Source organism: Mustela putorius, unplaced genomic scaffold, assembly GCF_011764305.1.
Source record: "Mustela putorius furo isolate JIRA1106 unplaced genomic scaffold, ASM1176430v1.1 tig00000580_pilon_pilon_pilon, whole genome shotgun sequence".
NCBI classification, from domain to species: domain Eukaryota; kingdom Metazoa; phylum Chordata; class Mammalia; order Carnivora; family Mustelidae; genus Mustela; species Mustela putorius.
The window spans coordinates 3,898,205-3,919,098 of NW_025421423.1; the positions used below are offsets into that span (position 1 = coordinate 3,898,205).

The window sequence follows — 20,894 nt, forward strand, 5'->3', positions numbered from 1 at the left end:
TTTAAGATTTAAAAAAAAAAATTATTAAAAAGTCCGAAAATCGGCCATCTCCCCAAGGAATTCTGGATCCTTTTCGTGGAGTACGGTATTAGAAACCAAGATCTGGATGTGAGGTGTATGTGTTGCTACTGTGGTGCCTACTGTGTTTTGATTTTGGTTCCGTTTCATCTGTTCTCATTTTCCCTCCGGAGCTCCCTTCTCCAGTGTCCCTAACTGTTAGCTCCTCCCTCATCAGACTCACCACTTTCACCATCTCCTCTGAATTCTGGGAAATATCTCAAGTTTGTCCTTCACGCTATTGATTTTTATTTTTCTTGGCATTAACTTTGCTCTCTAATACCTCCAAAGCAGATTTTAATTCGGCGCTTCGGTATTTAATTTTCTTCCACGTCCTCCGTACCTCCTTCTCTGTCCTACCCCACAGTAAACCAGAGATTTGTTTTTCCTCTGAGCTTTCCAGAAGTTACTTTTATTCCTGAGTATTTAGTCCTTGTGTTCTCCATTGGCTTTGTCTGTCCAGACTTGGTATTTCCTTCACACACACTCACATTAATTTGATTCCAGGTGACGGGGAATGACCCAGTGAGTACAGCAGACCGAAGCTGCTGCCTCCTGGAGCTTATGTTCCAGTGGGAGGAGACAGATGATGAAACAACCAGACAAAACGGATAGTAGGTCGGATGCTGTGAAGGGCTGAATGGTGTCCTCTAGAGATAGGTTGAATCTCCAGGACCTTAGAATGTGGCTTTATTTGAAAACAAGGTCACTACAGATGTAATTAGTGAAGATGAGCTCATACTGGAGTAGGGTAGCCTTGTAATCCAACACGGCCAGTGTCCTAACAAGAAGACAATGTGAAGAGAAAGGGGAGAATCGCTCTACGAAGTAGGAACAGGAGTTACGCAAATTGTTGGCAATGGCAGAAGCAAAGAGAAGGGCATGGGAAAACCCCAGAGACTCCAGAGACCATGGCCTTGGCGACACCTTGACCTTGGACTTCCAGCCTCCAGAACATGAAAGAATACATATCTGTTGCCTTTAGTCACATAGTGTGTGGTACACTATGTTACAGCAGCCCTCGGAAACGAATACAGACATCCATCAGTGTAATGGACAAAATCAGCAGAAAATGGACAAGGATTTAACTTTCTTTCTTTCTAAAAAATATTTTATTTATTTATTTGACAGAGAGAGAGAGAGCATACACGGAGGGGGAGCAGCAGAGGAAGAGGGAGAAGCTGGCTCCCCACCAAGCAGGGAACCCTATGCAGGGTTCAATCCCAGGACCCTGAGATCATGACCTGAGCTGAAGTCAGATGCTTAATGAGCCACCCGGGCACCCCTACTATTTAACTCTTACATGAAGCACTCAGGAAAGGCCTCTGGAAAAAGCGAACAACTGAGCAAGGAGGAAAAGAAGGGTGGAGAAGGCGCTGTGCAGGCCTCTGGGGAAAACTGCTTCCCCACAAGGACTCCTTTGCCAACACACTGGGCTCTGCTCCCTCCAGCTTATGTGATGTTGGAATCCTTTCTGGGCACCTGCAGCCGTGCGGGGCGGTGGAGGGACCTGAGCTGCCCTGTCACCCAGATCCAGGCTTGAATCCGGCCCACCACGTCCCAGCTGCGTGACTCAGGGCGATGCTTAACCTCTTTTTTGAGTCTCACATTCCCCATCTGTGACACAGGGACGCAATATCACAGGCAGTCTGAGGGCTCTGGGGAGGACTGAATGAGCCAGCGAAGGTCAAGGCTCTGCATCAGGGTCTGGCTCTGGGTCAGGGCACCGGCCACTTTGGCTGCTATCTCCATCATCAGTCAGGTCACTCCTACCTCTTGTTGGAGCTAGACTGTTGAAGAGCAGAGCACCCAGGTCCCACTCTAATTTCCTGCAGACTTTCAGCCAGTGCTTCTGCTTCACACACAAAGGCTCTTTAAGCCTGAAAGCTCACAGAACTTCATGGGGCCTCTGAGGGGCAGGAAGAAGCTATTTCAAGTGCCCACCCTGGGGAGACGCTGCCCTGTGTGGCAGGAGGATGTTGGCACAGCATGGAGCTCCTCTCTCCACCACGCCCCCGCCCTCGCCCCCGCCCCCGCCCAGCTGATCCCTGCAGAGCAGGCCCTCCACGGCTCCGGGTCCTCCAGACCCCATGGACCGACTGGACGCTCAGGACACAGAGCCTGTGGGGAAACAGTGTGGGCACATCCGGCCGCAGCGACCTGGCCAGCTACCCTCCCCAGCTATGGTTTCCTTCTCTGCACAGGCTCTTGGGACTAAAATGTCACGTACAAGCATGGTGTCTGCTCCTGAGACCAGGGGACAAACCGCGGGTGCTCTGCTTCCCTTGTTCCTGGCGCTGCGCCTCGGTCTTCCTGTCTTTGAGCTGAGGACTTTGGAAGACAAGGATTCTAAATGGCCACCTGCTCTGACCGGTGTAACCCGGAACCTGCCCAAGATGGAAGGGGCATATCAGCATTTGGCATCTGGGGTCTCCATACCCAACAACCCTAAATGTGGGCATAAGGGAATGGAAGAGACAGAGAGGGAAAGGGGACCGCTCTAACTATGTTTGCACCTGCTTATAAACTCCTAGCACCTCCCACTGCCCCCTGGATTAAAGACCAAACTCCTTAGCTCGGCATTCAAGGCTTGTGGAACCTGGCTCCAAATTCTTTTTTCAGCCGCGACACTCCTCCCTGGAATTCCTGCTGGTCCCTGGTGCGTGGTGAGCACGGGTACTCTACCTTCTTATCTTCAGCCCTCCTTCCCTGCTGGGCACCTGCAGGCCCAGGTCCCTGGCCAGCTGCAGATGCTCCCCTGGAGCTCTGTGTGAACCCTCTCCCCAGGTGGGATGAGTCACTTCCTCCCTTTGTTCCCAGGCCCCTCCTGTTCCTGATCCCCAGAGAGGTAACCAGCTTCCTCACCAGCTGTGAGCAACCTGATGGCTGACAGAGTCTGTGGGATGAGCAGACAAATGACAGACCGAGACCACTCGCAGCGGGGCAAACTCCTAGATGGCCCTTTCCGTTCCTGGGGTGTCGCGAGAGCGGTCAGGAGCCCAAGCTTCCAGTCCCAACAACTGTACTTCCTCGTTGTGCCTTGGGTCAAGATAGTCCCTCTAGCTCAGCCTTTTCACAACAAAGGAGGTAATGACTCACGCTCTGCTTGCCTCTTAGGTCCTGCTGAGAGGAAGCTCCATGGGGCTCTACTCTCAGCACCCAGGCCTTGGGCCATGGCTGGCTAAGCCAGGACAAAGCCAAGGGAAGCCAGCGCCTGGGAGCCTCTCCCCACGTGCAAAATGCCAGGATGAGATGAAACAGCTGAAACTCGTGGCTATTTCAGAGTCAGGGATGTGGGGAAGCCCAGGGCATAGCGTCCGTCTGTCCTCCAGGCTGTGGCCAGCCGCACCTACCTTAAGCTTTTTGACACTGGTGCAGGGGTCGTTGGAGAAGCTCTCGGTGTCCGAAATCTCAATGTCCTCACCATACAGGACCCCAGTCAGGTCGTTCCTCACCTGTTACAAAGAGAAAGCAGTGGGTGGGTGTGCTGGCGGCCACAGGAAGGACGGGAAGTGTTGTTCAGAGGGGTCGGCCTGGGGAAGCAGCTCAACCGGGCTGGTTTTCTCCACCACCAATGCAAAAGGAGTGATTTTCCCCCTTTATTATAAACTAGACGACCCTGGGAGACCCAGGAGATGCGCCCATCCCACCGGGCAGACGACTCACGGGTGGCAAGGACAGCGGACTGGGACCATGCAGGGGTTTCCCGGGAGAGTCAAGACAGGCAACCGAATCTCTGGCCTTTCGTGCTGGTGTTTCTCTGCCTTATCACGCGGTTTCCAAGTCAGACTGTTCACATATACCTCTATTTACATTTTGCATTACTTGTTTGCAATATTTCACTTCCAGGGTGATGACAGAGTAAGACACTCAGATAGACAGTGCAGAATAGAGGAAGGAGCGAGGAGTCTGGAACCAGCCCAGGCTGTTACACGTAACTTCCTGTCCACTGACACGCAGACGGCTAACATCTGTGTGTTTAGAGGGCAGAGGTCTTCAAACTCCGGGGTTCACCGGGTCCAGCCAGTGTGTGAAGCAGTCTGTGTGGAAGGATGTCAGGGAGTGGTGGCGACAGTGGCAAACGGGTGACCCCACGTCCCATCTAAGGTGGCAGCTGTGCCATTCATGCCATGCCAGAATGCCAGTTTGGGGTCAGTAGACCTTCTGATTTTGGGGGAAGAACTCCAAAATCTAGGTTTTTAAAAATACAAGATCTTTTCATATCTTAAAATGTTGACATGACTTTGAATTATTCACACACACACACACACACACACACACACATATATACACAGCAGAGTAAGGACCAAACCAAAGAAATTACGAAGTTTGTATCCAACCTGTGGCCATGGCTGAGCACCTGCTGAGAGAAAGCAATGGAAACTGAAGGGCGTGTTTCAGTAAAAACAACCTGGGTCGGGGGATTAGGGCCCCAGGTTCTAGGTTCTGCTCTGTCACTAACTTGCTTGTGACCTTGGTTTCTTCTTCCTTAGAAGATCCTTACAAGCCCTTCTTGTTCACATGTTCACATGGCTATTATCAAAAAAACAGGAGACAGCAAGCATTGACGGAGTCGTAGAGGAATGGAACCCTCAGGGCACAAAATGGTGCAGCCCCTGTGGAGAACAGTAACGGCAGCCCCCCCCCCCCAACAGGAAACGTAGAACACTCTGTGAGCCAGCATCCTGCTTCTGTGTATATTCGCAAAAGAACTGAAAACAGAGTCTTCAAGACGTATGTGTATGCACACATCCGTAGCAGCATTATTCACAAAAGCCAAAAGACGGAAGTGACCCCAAAGCCTATCGGTGGATGAAAGGATAAACCCGTGTGGTGTCTCCAGGCCACAGAACGTTATTCAGCCTTACGACGGAATGAGGGTCTGACCCAGGCTACCACGTGGACCAGATGAAGACATTATGTTAAGTGAAAGGAGCCAGACCCAAGGGACAAATCCTGTAGGATTCCACTTAGAGGAAGTACCTAGAGGAGTTGAATTCATAGAGACAGAAAGTAGACCGGTGGCTGCGTGGGGTTGGGGAGGAGGGATGGGTAGTTAGTGTTTGAGATTTATGGGGACTGTTTGGGAGGATGACAAAGGTCTGGGGACAATGGCAGTGCTGCTTGCACAACAGGATGAATGTACTTAATGTCATGGAACTGGACACTTAAAAATGGTTAAAATGGATGGGGGTGTCTGGGTGGTGCCGTCAGTTAAGCGTCTGACTCTTGGTTTTGGCTCAAGTCATGATCTCAGGGTCATGGGACTGAGACCTACGTAGGGCGTGCTTAGTGTAGAGTCTGCTTGGGATTCTTTCTCCCTCTCCCTCTGCCTCTACCCACTCTCTCTAAAAATAAATCAATCAATCTTTTAAAAATGGTTAAAATGGTCGCCTGGGTGGCTCCATCAGTTCAGCATCTGCCTCCGGCTTAGGTCATGATCCTGGGGTCCTGGGATCGAGCCCTGCATCAGGCTCCCTGCTCAGCGGGAAGCCTGCTTCTCCCTCTCCCGCTCCCCCATGCTTGTGTTCTCTCTCTCGCTGTGGCTCTTTCTGCCAAATAAATAAATAAAATATTTTTTAAAAAAAAGGTTGAAATGAAAATTTCATGTTACATATATATTATCACAGCAAAAAAAAAAAAATGCACTTCTTCTTTCAACAATTGGTAGAGTCTTCTAATGTATATATCAAAGTGGAATAATTTGGCCCTAAACATTACAGGATGGTCCCTAGGAAGCCACATGGTGGAAGGGGAACTAAGGGGTTTCAGTGGGAACTGCTGTGTTTTATTTCTTTAAGACAAATATGATATAAATAGGACAAAATATGAACATCTGTTAATTCTGGGTAATGAGTCCATGGGTGTTTGCTATTCTGTGTTTCCTGAACGCTTGAAATACTCTGTGATAAATGTTTTGCACTGAGAACGAAGCTGCCACAATCAGGGTGAACCTTGCCCATCCTTAGATTTTACCTCTATTTTGACAGAAGACTGGGAACTAGTTATTGGACTGAAAAAGGTGACTTTGGCATTACACTCCATTTCTGCTGCCACAAATCCTTCGTGGATGCAGGTGGAGACCCACTGTTGTTTTGCATGTTGGGGGGCATTATGAGGCAACAACAATCATTAGACACAGAAAATGTGCAAAGTCACCCATGCAAGAGCCAGTGCAGCTGACGCACGCTCTACCCAGCATGCACAGTGGCCCTCAGCTTGCTCACTGTACGCACTCACGGGAACTGTTAAAGCTCTCTTGGGCCTCAGTCTTTGCACCTCTGAAGTGGGCGCAATACAGTGTGTAATTTACAGGGTTGTTTCGGTGCCCAGTAAAAACATTGAGGATGTGCAATGGCTTTGTAAACTCTCAAGTTCTTTATGTGGCTTAAAAGCTGGAACAATCACGTCCAGGGTTAAGGCAAGCCATCCAGGCTTTCAGTGGCTTGGAGTATCTCTCTGTGAATAAGAATGAACGTGGGGTATCTTGGTGGCTCAGTGGGTTAGGCCTCTGCCTTCGGCTTGGGTCGTGATCCCAGGGTCCTGGGATCAAGCCCCACATCGGGCTCTCTGCTCAGCAGAGAGCCTGCTTCCCCTTCTCTCTCTGCCTGCCTCTCTGCCTACTTGTGATCTCTGTCAAATAAATAAATAAAATCTTAAAAAAAAAAAAGAATGAACATGAACACTGTATATGATTAGGGCAAATAAACCATCCTTTTAGGCAGTCAGAACTCAAAACAAAAAAACTAAAACACCCTGGAGGTCATCTCACTCTGGCCCTAATTTCACAAATGAGGAAACTCAAGTGTCCCTCTCAGTTCTGTGCTCTCCCCATGCTCCCAGCCAGGCTCTTCTGGATCCTGCCAGCTGTGGACAGTTCTGGAAGCCTGATGAGCCAGAACAGGTCAGAACAGATGGCGGTACGATCAGCCACCATAATTTTAGCACCACGAAGTCTGAGCTCAGCTCAAGTATTTATTCTGATGGACCTCTTTAGAGGAAGCCAATGGAGGAATTCAGTAATAAATGGTATTTTTAAGAAACCAAAGTATGGAAAAGAAACAATGGAATTGATGTAACTCCTGAGGAAAGGGACCCATAATGTCACATGTGGGATCGGAGACCGTTCAGTCCACTGCCTGAAGATGTAGGACAAGAATTTGTAAACGCCTATTTTTCCTTCTGGAATTGCAGGTTCTCTTGTTTAATGGGGCCCTTATCTTGCTATAGACTGCGTTTCTGCACTGTGCATTTCTGCACAGTGAATCCTAGGTTTTCATCACCTCTACTATAAAAGCAGAAATACGTTCTTCTGGGAAAAGAATAACTTAATTTCCAAGAAAATAAAACACACACACACACACACACACACACACACTCCAGTACAGCTAGGGTCCCACTGGGGGACCTAATCTGCATGGATGGGACAGAGGGGAAGGTCACCCCATTACCTGGAAGGAAAGAGCCAGGACTGCCAGAGGAGTGAGCAGGGTCATGGGTGGGGTCCCCAGTGTGCTAGAAGAAGAGTCAGGATGGGTTGAGTCCTTCAAGGCTGGGGCCCTGGGGCCAGTTCCCAGGGCTGAGGTCACCTGAGGGGAGAGCTCTCCCTGCTTCCGGACCAGTGGTTCCGAGCCCAGGTTGCAGGAGGACTTCCCAGGAGCCCAATTCACTTAATGCCACAGAGAAGAACCAGGGAGTCAGAGCGCCAGGAATACATAATCTGGGATAGGCTTGGAAGCAACAGCAGCTGATTCCACCTCCTCCCCTCGCCCTCAGCCCAAGAACTGGTATGGACTAGATATGAAGTTGTGCCAGATAGCATGTCCCTAAAGCAATGGTTCTCAGATGTGGCCGCTGGACAGTAACATCGTTATCGCCTGGGACCTTGTTATCGCCAGGGATCCTAAAGGAAGCAGGACAGTTTTCCAAGAACCATTGATCACAGTGTGAACAAATGTTTCCAAGGGCTTGGATATTTTCCCCCTTGATTAGAAAACCAGAATGTGTTAACTGAGTGAGGCCACTGCCAAAAGGGTGAGCAGGACTGGGAGCCACATTTAAAAGGCATCGCATCTAGAATGAAAGAGGGGGCAGGCTCCCTCTGGTCTGTCCTCTGTCCATGTCGGCTCACACCTGGCAAGCTGGGCTCAGTTCTGGTTGCCTTTAGGAGGGAGCGTGAAAAAGAGGATGAGGCTCAGAGGAGAGAGGTGTGCCGTGTGCCTAGGACAGGGACGAAGGACCCTTTAGGGATGCCAGGGACACGGGGAGCTGGATTATAAAGGTTATAAGGATGACAACAACCTCTCCTAAGGGGTTCTAGGCAGCCTTCGGAATCCAAGATCCAAATCCAAGAATTTTAACATTTAAGCTCTTTTAATCTCTAGGAAAGTACAACATCTTCAAAGAAGTCAAGAGCTAGGCAGAGTCAGCAGCTCTGGGGGAAAGGCCAGGGTCACAGTGACAGTCCTGCTCAGCGCAAGCAGGCAGAAAACCCCGTCAGGTCAGATCAGCCGTCTGAACAGCGGGCCCAGTAGGTAAGCACACAGTCTCCCTCCCAGCTAGGTCACGGGCCTGAGGGGGAAGGGGTAATGGGAACTTGTCACTCCAATGAAGCCATCACACTGGCCTCACTCGTCCAAAAGACTGAGGCGTCGGGGACACAGCCAGTCTGTAGGGGGAGAAGCAGAGAGGTTGGAGGAGGGAAAGGAGACCAGAGGAACAGGTACGTCAGTCAGCTGGCTAGAGGTCTTCCTAGACCTCAGGCTCTTAGCGGGGCTCCTGCTTCATTCCTGGGGCTGGAATTCCTTCTGACGCTCCGTCACTGCCAAGGGGTTTGACTCTCTTTCTGGACAGTTACCTAGTGCTCTGGTTATTCTAGATTGAAGACCTATTTGTTCTTGCCAGTCTCTCTCATTGATTTTCTCATTCTCCCACTCATTTTTTCACTCTTTCACTCATTGGTAATATTGACATCTCTTCTATTCCGCATACCATGTGGGTCTCTATCAGTGGGGGTGAGGGCCATTCAGATGACCTCCCTGGAACCTACCAAAACAAGGGAGGACTCTCAAGTTCAGGAGTATGCTCTGGGAGACACTGTGATGGAGGAGGTGGACCCAGGCCAGGAGGAAAGGCGGGAGAAGGACTCCAGGCCGAGGAGCCCTGCAGGCGAAGGTTCCACAGGGAGAGAGCAGTAGGGAAGCTGGAAGAGCCAGACTGGGCTAAAGCAGAGCATGGGCCAGGGATGGGGGAGGGAAGGTTTTGGGCACAAAACGAAGAGTAGGCCACAAGGGCCTCAATGCTTACACCAAGAATGGTCTTAAGCCTAGGCACAGTGGGAAGTCAGTACGATGTTTCAAGTTGGGGTGACATAACTAGAACCGTGCCTTAGGCTGCTGTGGGCCAGTGAAGGGAAGAGACAGGAAGGGTACAGGAAGGCCCAGGAAGTGGCCCCAACAACCCTCCAAGTGAGAGATTCTGGAAGCCCTGCTGGAGATGCAAGAAGTGACCCACTTAGGGGTAGCTTCGGGACAACTAACAATCTGCACTCGTCCTTCACGGCTGTGTAACAAAATTTCCCCAAACTCTGTGGCTTCAAACAAGATATATTTATCATCTCACATAGTTTCCATGGGTCAGGAATGTGGGAGCAACTTAGCTGGGTGGTCCTGGCTCAGAGGATTTCATGAGGTTGTGGTCAAGGTATCGGCTGGGGCTGTAGTCACCTGGAACTTTCTAGATTGCCTATCAGAACCGCCTAGGGAGTTGTATAAAATACTGATGCCCCGGCCACATCCTAGAGCAATGTGAATTCCTGGGCACCAGCCTTTTCAGAGCTCCCCAGGCGACTCTCACGTGCAGCTAAAGATGGGAACCGCATGTTTTAGGAGTAAAAGCTACAGGCCTGCCAGACTCACAGTGGGGTTGTCAGCCTGCCCGAAACCCCCCATAGCACTGTCCCCACTTTCCCCAGGTCTGGGGCACCAATCTTCCTTTATGAAAGCTTTCTTCACCCCTCCCCAACCTCTCCTACCGCATCTCATGGTTATGTCTCCTCTTTTGTCCCTGCCATTCCTGGCCCTGATCCTGCCATTCCTGGCCCCAGCGTGAGGAGCAGGTCTTGACCACGTCAGAAGCAAGAACAGAAAGAATGAAAGGAGCAAGAAGGTGTAAGAGACAGTAAGAAAGGCAGAAGAGGAAAGCAGAGCGTTGGGACAGCTCTAAGTGATCACTGTCCGACCACGCGTTCTGGGCAACAAAGGCTCTCACGGAGGACATGAAGGGCAAGGGGGAGGCCACAGGGAGACCCTGGGACACTTGGCTCCTGTGGCCAGGAGTTCCCTGGGCCACGAGGCTGCTGCACCAGCTGGGGAACCATCTAGAAAGGCAGAGATGCAGGTAAAGGTGGGGAGAACCAGATCTGTGCCACATGCACTTTACAACTCTTCGAAAATTCTAATTAGGTTACGAAATGAACTTGAGAGCAAAGCGAATTCCCAGCTCTCCTATGGAAGTGGGGGTAACCTACTTTGTCATTCAAATGCACTAGCTATATATAGCCCTGGATGGTGCCAAAATGTCACTCCTCTTACCTGACTAAAGCATATAATTATAGATTTACTTCTATTCATTCATGAAATGTGTCTTCACTTGATTAAACAGTTCATTCAAGTAAAATCCATTAAACTATGGAACATGCTAAAATGTGGCTCGTTAGAGGCAGAGGGCACCGCTGTAGTTAAGATGCTAATTAGGATAAACAGGCATTTGAAACACTCAAATCTTTGAATAATTCAGGTCACTTTTACTGGGGCTGGAGCTCCCCAGGAACCACCATTAATTTAAGCTAATTAAAAAATAAGCCTGCAGAAGAGAAGACTAAGGCAGGAAGTGATGGCCAGGTTCAAACTCTGAAGGACTCTCCCATGGAGGAGAGGGCACCTGGTCCTGGGCACCCCCGTGGCAGAGGAGGGACCAACAGGTAAATGGTTCAGGAAAGCAAACTTCAGCCCAAAGCCAAAAGTACTTTTTAATGATGGAGAAGACTGCTTTGGTAGGTAGTGAGCTCCCTGTCATCAGAGGTGTGCAAGGAGAAGCTGGGTGGGATGCAAGAGAAGGGAGTTTTCTCTCATCACCAATGCGTGTGGTTCCAAGGAAATTAGTGTTTCAAAATTCCACCTGTCCCTGCTCTGCCTTTTTGAAGTACCCCTCTGCAACTCTGAAGTCTTTCAGACATTTGGGGCATGCACTTAAATCCCCTGTTCCATGTGGCTGTATTTCCACTTTTCTAAACCTAATGGACATTCACTGAAGAAAACATTTTTTTAAAATATTTTATTTATTTATTTGACACAGAGAAATCACAAGTAGGCAGAGAGGCAGGCAGAGAGAGAGGAGGAAGCAGGCTCCCTGCTGAGCAGAGAGCCCGAGGCAGGGCTCGATCCCAGGACCCTGAGACCATGACCTGAGCCAAAGGCAGAGGCTCAACCCACTGAGCCACCCAGGCCCCCCAAGAAAACATTCTTTTTTAAAAAACAGAGCTATCCAGCTTTCAGATTTCTGTAAATGTAAGCTCTTAATAACCAGAGGTGAACACAACTGAAAGTTTTTCACGAGGGTAAGTCCACAAGCAAACGTGTATGAGGTCTACCGCACCCATCGCACAGGATAACTAACACCTGTGGGCATCTATGCAGCTGTGTCCACATGAAGGCCATGTGCGCGTGGGGGATACCTGTGTGTTCACACGGCAGAGCCAACCGTGACCCCCGCAGGGGTATGTCCAAGTCCCAACCATCAGAATCTGTGAATGTGACTTGATTTGGAAAAAGTACCTTCGTAGATGACAAAAGGAAGGGCGGACTCAGGACACACAGACATGAGGGACGAGGTCCGTGATGACAGAGGCAGACTCAGGAGAGATGCAGCTATGAGCCAAGGAGCATGTGGAGCCATCAGGGCCCGGAAGAGGCCAGTAAGGACCCTGTCAGCGAGCATTCATAGGGAGCAGGGCCCTGCTGACCCTGGCCTGCAGACCTTCAGCTCCAGAACGCGAAGAGAATGAATTTCTGTTGCTTTAAGGCACCAGCTGCCGGTGATTTGTCATGGCAGCCACGGAAACAAATACACGTGGGGCCTCCCAGGACCCAGGCCCTTGCTGGTCCAAACCATGACCCCTGGAGCAGCGGGCCTTCGGTCCTGCCTCCACCTCACATCACAGGGAAGGCTGCCCTCTACTTGACAGCCACTGGTCTGTCCCAAAGAAATGGCAGTTTTTCTTGCTTCCCCAGCATTACCAAAAGCAGGACAGCAAGTGCAGGACCAGGAGCTGCCAGGTCTTGAGGCATGGGGGGCCCAGGTGGGAGCTGGGGAGAGTTGCTGTGAGAACTGGGGCTCTCACATGCACTCCCCAGCTAATACAGCAGCCCTGCGAGGGAAGGGCTGTTTGACTTCCTGGATCCGGCACCGGTCCTGCATGGCGTAGGTGCTCAAATCTATGGGGCAGATGAGAGAAGGAAGGGGTGCACACAGGAGGCAGCACTCACATGGGGGCTTAGAGGCAGAGGGTAAAGTCTGAGTCTGCAAGGGTTCATGCTGAGACCATCTGAGGAGGTCTTGCAAGGCTGAGCCAATGCCCAGCAGCCTGCCTGCGGGCCTCAGCCTGAAAACACAGCCCGCTTGCACAGAGACTGGCCTGTGGCTGCCCCTGGGAGAGACATGAGGCAGTTCCCTGCTGTCCTCACTATGGCACAGGGTGTGGGGGACCTGTGACCTGAGCCTGCCGAACCACTCACATCAGACCCTTAGGACAGCTCTTACCTGCCAGTGGACCTCTGGCCAACCCGCACCGTGGCTGCAAACAGGGAGCCCAAGTGGCAGAGCTGGCCAGTGACAGTCTCCTGTACCCAGGATCCACCAAAGACATCTCCGTCCTGCCTTGCAGTCACCGCCACCTCCCCCGCTGCAGCAGTCCATCAGAGGTAGGGGAGAGCCTGCAGGCCACGCTCCTTGGCCCTGGTGCCCCACAAGCTTCTCAAGGGCCTGTCTCCCAGAATGGTACCTTGTAGGGTGACAATTGCCCTAGACTAACCTGCACGCGTTGGTACAGGGACAAATGACTCCAGGGAACCAGGGTCCCTCTTCCCATCATCCAGCCTTGCAGAGTTTTAGAAATTCCAAAGAATTAGTGTGATTGACAGAAGAAGGTCCCCTCCCCAAAGAGGCGCATATCCTCATTCCTGGAATCCTTTACTTTACGGGACTTTTGAAGGGCACTTTGCAGGTGGGATTAAGTGAAGGGTCTTCAAGCGCAGACTGTCCTAGATTACCTGGGTGGACCTGGTGTAATCCCAGGGGTCTTCAGAAGGGAAAGAGGGAGGTGGTCCCCAAAGGAGACCTGACAACAGCAGGGATCTGAGAGAGACCCGTGTGACAAAACCACACCATGGGCTCTGACGGTGGTGGATGGCACCACCAGCCAGGCAATGAGGCTGGCCTCCAGCAGCTGGAAAAGCGAGTGAACCGATTCTCTCCTAGAGCCTCCATAACACACTTGTCTGGCCCACACCTTGATTTTGGTCTAGTGAGGCTGATTTTGAACTTCTGAGCATTGTTCTATAACATAACAAGTTGTTTGTGTTGATTTGTTACAGCAAAATAGGAAACTCATAAATCAGCTCTGACTTTAAAATCCCACACAGCCCCAAATACCTCCTCCTACAGGAAGCCTTCCCTCATTCCCAAGCTGGGAATGGGGATTTCCTCATTCCCCTTCTCTAAACAGCACAGTCCTGGGCTCAAGGCCACTCTCTCCAGTGAACCAGAGACTGTCCTGAGGGTCCACACATCCTCCCTCCAGGATCCCCGGCAGCCAGCCCCGAGCCCCGGGCTTCCTGAGGAAGCGGGAGCAGGTCCCAGTCCCCTTCTTGGATATGCACACACCCCCAGCCAGCTGTCCTCCTTTGGCCTGCCACTTGTGCTGCTCCATTAGCTCCGTGAAGTCAGACCATGCTGACTGCGCTGCAGGGGAAAGAAATCAGCCATTGGAGCCCGACCACTCCCATGTGACAAAGCGCCCGTCACTTTAACGGCAGCAGGCTTGTGAGACCCAGACCAACAGTTACAGAAATATTCAGATATTAATAAAACAGGGATATCATCCAGCTAAGAGGAGGGACATTCGAGAAACCTCACCGGAGAGCACGGGAGGAAGCGGAATGCAGAGTCACCCCCTGGCCCGCAGAGCTCCTCCCCTGCTCTCTGGCACCTGGGGAGCTGTAGAGGGCACAGGGAAGTGGGCACGTGGCCAGCAAGCTCCGCCTGCATACGCCAAGGGGCTGTCACCAAGACTAGGGGACCAGTGTGGCTCTTGGGCCTCTGGGGGCTGGCCAGGACCAGTGTGGGAAGCCACCAGGAACTGGCTTTCTGCTCTCTCAGGGGCAGAACTTTCTAACGAGGATGGAAGGAACTTCTGTGGCAGGAGAGTGAGCTTCCCATCCCTGATGGTATGCAAGCAGAGGAGAGGTTGCTCTAGTGGGTACTTGGGCCTCTGATGGAGGGGCAGAAGACACAGCTGGGCCTCTGAGGAATGTCTCAAGTTCTTGAGCCTCCACTCCAGTTACGAGGGCGCAGAGGTCAAGGGCAGCCCGCCGGTGCACAGTCTCACCCTGCAGAAACAGACAGCTCCAGGCAGCTCGGGAAGCTGGCTTAGCTGTGGACCCGCATCCACCCTCTCCCTGCAAGGTGGAGCTGAAGGACTCCTCAGAGCCTTCGGGCATCGCTGCCCTTCTCACGTGCAGTTTTCTTGCCAGTCCTATAGTCCAAAGTGGGTTCTTTGTCCTCCACACAGTAATCTGCCAGGACGTCCTACGGCCCTGGCATTTGAAACCCCCCTCCTTTGTCTACATGGTCTCCCTCCTCCTCTCGGACTGCAGATTGGCAGTGTGGACGGGGGAGGAAGAGAAGGCATTAGTGCCCACTGCACCCAGAGCCCACCCCTCTGCCTTCCTGCTCTTGCCCCTCACTCCCAGCCCTCGGGGAACAGGCAGGTTTGGGGGCTCGGCAGGACAACTCTGGAGTGCACTGTGTCCTCCCACCAACCTTAGAAAGCAGACATCATTTCTATAGATGGGGGACCTGACAGGTGAGGTGGCTTCACAGTCAGTAAGCTGCAGGGCCGAGATTCAAACTCCTGTTTGCTCCCCAAATCCAGGAGGATAGGCAGAGGGAAAAGAGAGGAGCAGTTGGAGGCAGCACCCTTCAGGGCAGTTCCCACAGCGACAGGACCAAAGAAGGGCTCATTCCCTTGAGTTTCCCTCCCTAGGCTGGGAGGCGTGAAGGCTGGGACTGTGCAGGGGCCTCTCCATGCCATCTGTGTGGGACCCAATGCGAGCAATCAGGACATTCAGGAGAGAGAAGGCAGAGCTGGCCACATCCAAGGGATGGGGCATCAAGACCAGAAGGTGACAAGGAGGAGGGGTGATGCCTGAGATGTACTTCACCTTCTGGCCCCAATGTCACAGCAAAGGGACGCCTCTGTCCCTTTGGGGTGGGGTTGGCCTGGTCACCCTCAGGCCCACTCCCCACATCCCTGACACATTCCCCCACCATCCCTCCTTGGACAGCAGGGGAAACTGAGGTCCGGAGAGGGACAGGGCCTTGTCCCAAGTCACACAGCCGTCAAGGGGCAGAGCTGGATTCAAACCCGGCTTCCTGTGTCCCGCATTGGGGCTGCCCAAAGCCGTGTCGTTTGCAGCACCAACCAAACGGCAGCCCCAGGAGCCACCAGCCACAGCCCTTCCAGGTCCCTTTCCTGAAGCAGCGCCCAGTCTGGTCCCTTGAGGAGGTTCCAGCGCCTAGCACAGGGCCGGGCGCAGAGCAGCCGCTTGGCAAACGCCATAAGGGCTGGAAATCTCACAGCAACCACACTGGGTTCAGAGTCTTTAACAGCACTGGCTCCAGCCTGCTCGCGCCTTGCCCGGAGCTTTGCATAAACACAGATTCCCAGGTCCCACCCAAGACCCTCTAACTCTGGGAGAAGAGGAGGGGAGAGAGAGAGAGCAGTGTGTGTAGAAAGCACCCTGGGTCCTCTCCTACGGAGCCACATCCGGGGACCACTAGCCAAGTGATGCCCTTTCAGCTTTCCTGGTCTTAGCGGGCCCACTAGTCTAGACTACTTCATTCCCAAGGGCTCGATAACAGATACTATGCTGTTTTGCCAGAACCTTCCATCCTCCCTGCTGCTGGGAGTGTTGACTCCTGACAGCTGTGTGTCTCTCTCAGGGATTTGCCCTTGACTAAAACGGGCGGCCTTGTCCAAGTCCACACCGGTCCCCAGGGCAGCCCACACCAGTGACTGGGATATCCCCGAAGGGCCGTCTTAGCTCCAGAGCTCCCCCTGGGCTCTGCCGAGGCCTCTGTCACAAGGGCGTTTTGTGTCCGCAGCTCTCCCTCCTGAGGGCGTTCCCAGTAAACTTCCCGCCGGTCTCGGTCTCCAGTCCCTTTCCTGGGGAACCTAACCCGGGTCAGGCTCGCCCACGTGTGTGCTGACTCAGCCCAGACCAGCACTAGGTCCCCCCAGCTTAGGTGACCAGCCTCCAGTGCTGAGAGCTCACAGCTGCTGGAGAAACGCAGCTGCCTGCTTTGGGTTCTTCAGTGGTCACATCCTCGTGCTGGCTCAGACCAGAGTTCCTTCCCACTCAAACACGTTAAACTTCCCAAAGTGATTTCTAAACTTCACCTCAACTCTGAGAAAAGGCCAGTGAGCTACAACTACCCATATTCCCAACAGGCAAGCCTGTCTCTGCTATTCTGTTTCTGGAATGTGACTTCTGTAGACTCAGACTCTCATCTCTTGAGCTCCCTTGTCTTCGGACATCCAGGTGGGCTGGGCCAAGAAGAGGCCTCAGCAGTAGTCAGGGTCGGGAAGAAAGAACACCAGCCTTGGGCAAGTGGCCCCCGCTTCTTGCCACCAGTGACCATGCCCTCCCCTTCTCCTCCAGGGCACATGGGGAGTCTTTGCATTAGCCCCAATCGGTTCCTCTGGTCTCTCCCAAAGCACTTCCTCTAAAGTAAACTTTCCTCACCTCAGTCCTTTGAATATGCCCTCTGTTTCCCTCTATTTCCCTCTCTGTTTCCTGTACCTTAACTGGTACAATGGGTCTTTTTGGTAGAAGTCACCAGAATGTCAACAATTTTATATCCTCATTTTTTTCACCTCACATTTTATCCTATGCCTTTATAATTCACTTTTCCCCCAAGAACATACACTAGTCACTTTAAGTTCCTGATCTCTGCTCTCCTCTGTCAAAGTCCTGCTGGCTGCTTTAAAGCCCCACTGCAAACGGCCCTTCCTCCATGAAGATGAGCTTCCCCTGAATGCTCTTCCCTCTCTGGTCCATGTTTTCTTGGCCCTGTTGTGGTCAAGAAACTGGGAAGTTTTTCTGGATCATCAATACCCCCAAAACAGCACACAGCAGGAGGGCTCCTTTGACCAAGTACAGGTGGCTAGGGGAGAATGTCAGCCTCACAGAGTGATGGAAAATAGCTAAGATCAACATCTCCTCCAAGGTCAGGAAGGACAGTCTGCCCTGCCCTGGCCCAGAGCCGGTGGAGCCAGCGCCAGCCTGGAGAGGTGCTGAGTGTGTGTCCTGGGAGGGAGCTGGGGGTCAGGTGAGCCGACCACGTCCTGGGGTGGACACTGAATCAAAGTGCTGAGCAGGCCAAAAGCCCGGGATGGGAGCTTGAACTTGATGCTGTGCGAAGCTAAGCAGTTTTTACAATGTGTCTTCCTAAGAGCATATCCAGTGGCTCCGGGGAAGAGGAATTCACTGTGCACCGTGCAAGGGGAATTTTCCAAAGGGGACCAGAATGTGGAGGCACGCGGACTGTGCTTATCGTCATGGCTTACTAACCTGTCCCTCTGCCCCTGGGCTGAGAGCTCTAGGAGAGGCCCTGTCCAAGCGCCTGTCAGGCTCCAGGACAGTGGCCTGGCTCAGTCAACACTGGCTGAATGAATGAACAAGACCAACAGTGCCCTGTCCCCGTTCGTTGGCTAGAGGTGAGCATCACCAACACCTTCCTGTGGAAGCTTGAGAAGCTTCTGTGTTTCATCTGTATCACAGGGTATCTGAAAAGGTGAGGGGTTCTTAGACAAAAATGCTAGACTGTTCCAGAAAGGAAGCCACAGAGCAAAGGTAGAGACTGTTGTACTTCCAGGATCGCGAGAAAGGTAACAATGACAGCTCCTGAGCATCCCTCCTAAGCAGAGCCCACAACACATGTCATTCCATTCCTCCTGACTACTTGGTATAAAAGGTATCATTTAGACCAGTTAATAGGTAACTGAAATGAGATTCAAAGATGTTGAGTCACTTGCCCGGGGTCACACAGCTAAGAAGTAGAGAACTAGGGATTTAACTGTAGATCTCTTTCCACAGCCTGGGCCATAAGCCGAGGTCAGCAAACTTTGTCTATAAAGGGCCAGACAATAAATATTTTAGGTTCTAGCAGGCCAAACAGTCTCTGTCACAACTATTCAAGTCTGTCTTTACATCACAGAAGCAACCCCAGACAGTGTGTAAAGGAATGACTATGGCTGTGTTCCAAAACTTTAATAAACAGAGAGGGGCGCTTGGGGGCTCAGATGGTTAGGCATCTGCCTTCGCCTCAGGTCATGATCTCAGGGTCCTGGGATTGAGCCTCATCAGATTCCCTGCTCAGCCTGCTTCGCCCTCTCTCACTCTCCCTGCTTGTATTCCCTCTCTTGCCATTTCTCTCTCTGTCAGATAAATAAAATCTTTAAAAAACAAACAAACAAAAACTCACAGAGCTAGATTTGGCCCATGGGCCCACCAGGGCAGATGCCCACTCTAAGCCTATAAGAAGGAGCCCGTGGTTCCCTTTTCCCCCATAGAAAGGCAGTGGGAGAGAGCAGGAGCCCACACCAGAGTCTGGAGGCTCTAGGGGAGAACCTGGCTCTGCCTGAACTGGCTGGCCCACCTGTAGGGAGCTAGGAAACTCTGAAAGCTTCACTTTCCTGTAAAAGGGGCGTAACCACTACTTCTCTTAACACCCCGAGGCAGATTACAAGAAGCGAATGCATGCTACAGGCCCAGCACGGCTGAGGTTCTGGGAACGGGTTGTCCTTATTACCAGTCTGGATGCAAAGCTAAGCTAACCTCCAGGGGCGTGTACCCTCCCGAAGGCTGGTCGCGGGCTTTCTGCAGGAGAAGGCTCCTCCGTGTCCCATGAAACCCCGAAGGGAATTCACAGACGTCGCAAGGGGAAGAATCTTCTCACCAGCCCCGGAAGGAGCAGATGTGGGGTGCTTGGTGACTCCCCACGAAGGGTAGAGAGGCAGCTGTTCACAGACTTGATATGGCAAATTGTGTGATGTGCTGTCTTCCTGGGGCGGGCAGCCAAGCAGTGATGGGGTGGGGGGGGCTCTGCAACCCTGTCCCCCCGCCGCCGGCAGCCCACGTCTGCTGATTCACATGGGAGGGCCTGAATGTGCCAGAAGAAATCTGAAATAGGCTCTCTAGTGAAATGCAAGGCTTCGGAAGAAGACTGTAGACTTGGGGCCAGAGGGACGGTTTCTTCTCTGTTTCCACTTGAAGGTCATCACTTTGGCAGAGAAAGGAGGATGCGGGGAAATTCCATCAATATTGCTAAAAGCCAGGATGTGGCTGACAATGCCAGATGCTGAGCCCCTGGCAAGGAGCGGTGCTCACTGCCCCAAGTCTGGCAATACCACGTCTGACAGAATTCCTCGTCTGATTGAGAGGATGCTACCGACATTTGAGAGGGAGAGGAAAAGTGCCCGGGAGAAACTACGGTGATGAGGGCCGGGATACAGGAAGAATCCAAAAGGGGGCCAGAGAAAAGGAGAGGCTCAGGAACTGTCTCGTATCTGTATGCCAAAGTACAAAGTACGGGGAATGATGTTAACTATGAAACTTTCGGGAAAGATGTAAAGCTGAGCACAGATGTCCAACTCCCACCTAAGCTACCTCCTTCTGAAAGTGACAGAAAGGACCAAGGGAGTATAAAAATAGGGGGGGAATCTGCTTCAGCATTGGAGAACAGGAATGAGTGCCATCAATGTGCCACCAACTTTGAGGAATTTCTGCTAGGCACAGTGCCAGAGGAACCAGATTGAAGTTTGACTCATAGCTTTCCTTCCTGAGAGAGCAGCGTGGTGCTGCAGGGAGGGTGGCAGTGCTCACAGGGCCGACCTCCCGGCCTCTGAGGGCGAGTGAGTGAGTGCTGGTGGACAGTCTGGGTCACAGGAGGGGTGCGGAGCCTGTCCCGGGGAGCCCATCTCTCACGCACAGCCCAAGGGCCTTCTCGAGTAGTCGGTCCAAGAACAAGCAAAGCCCATTCAAGCCTGCTTTCCCCATGACAGGCCTGAGCTTCTCCCAGATGAAGCCGGCAGGAGAACAGGGGAGAAGCCAGGAGGATCTCCACACACCTGGTGCACTGTGCCAACAAAGTAGAGAAGGAACACACGCAGCACAGAATGCCCCCCTTCGGGCCCCACTCCCGACTGCTGGTCCCTGGCTGGGACTATGAAATTTCTCCATCCAGTCTTCCAGATTAGTATCTGAGGTGAAGAATCTAATAGCATCTAAGTCACAAGATAAAGGGATCCAGCTATAAATAAATAGCGGGTCCAGGGAAGACCTAAAATGCACACGGAACCCATGGACACTTCCCGAAACAGAAAGGAAACAAAGAACGCATGCACAAGAAGAACGTCGCCTCCAGAAAGATTTGCTCCAGGAGCCAGAAGTAAATGGTAGCATTGGTCTTGTACTTCAAGGCGACTATTAAGACCT

General features: G+C 52.1%; 1 protein-coding gene across 1 annotated transcript in view; it reads right to left on the reverse strand.

The window, feature by feature from the left end:
* The window catches only part of GABBR2 (gamma-aminobutyric acid type B receptor subunit 2), a 339,969-nt gene that overhangs the window by 164,237 nt on the left and 154,838 nt on the right, over window positions 1-20,894 (reverse strand). The window contains exon 4 of the mRNA XM_004747687.3: window positions 3,411-3,512. Within this exon, the coding sequence (XP_004747744.2) occupies window positions 3,411-3,512 (102 nt within the window). The remainder of the gene's footprint in view (window positions 1-3,410; window positions 3,513-20,894) is intronic.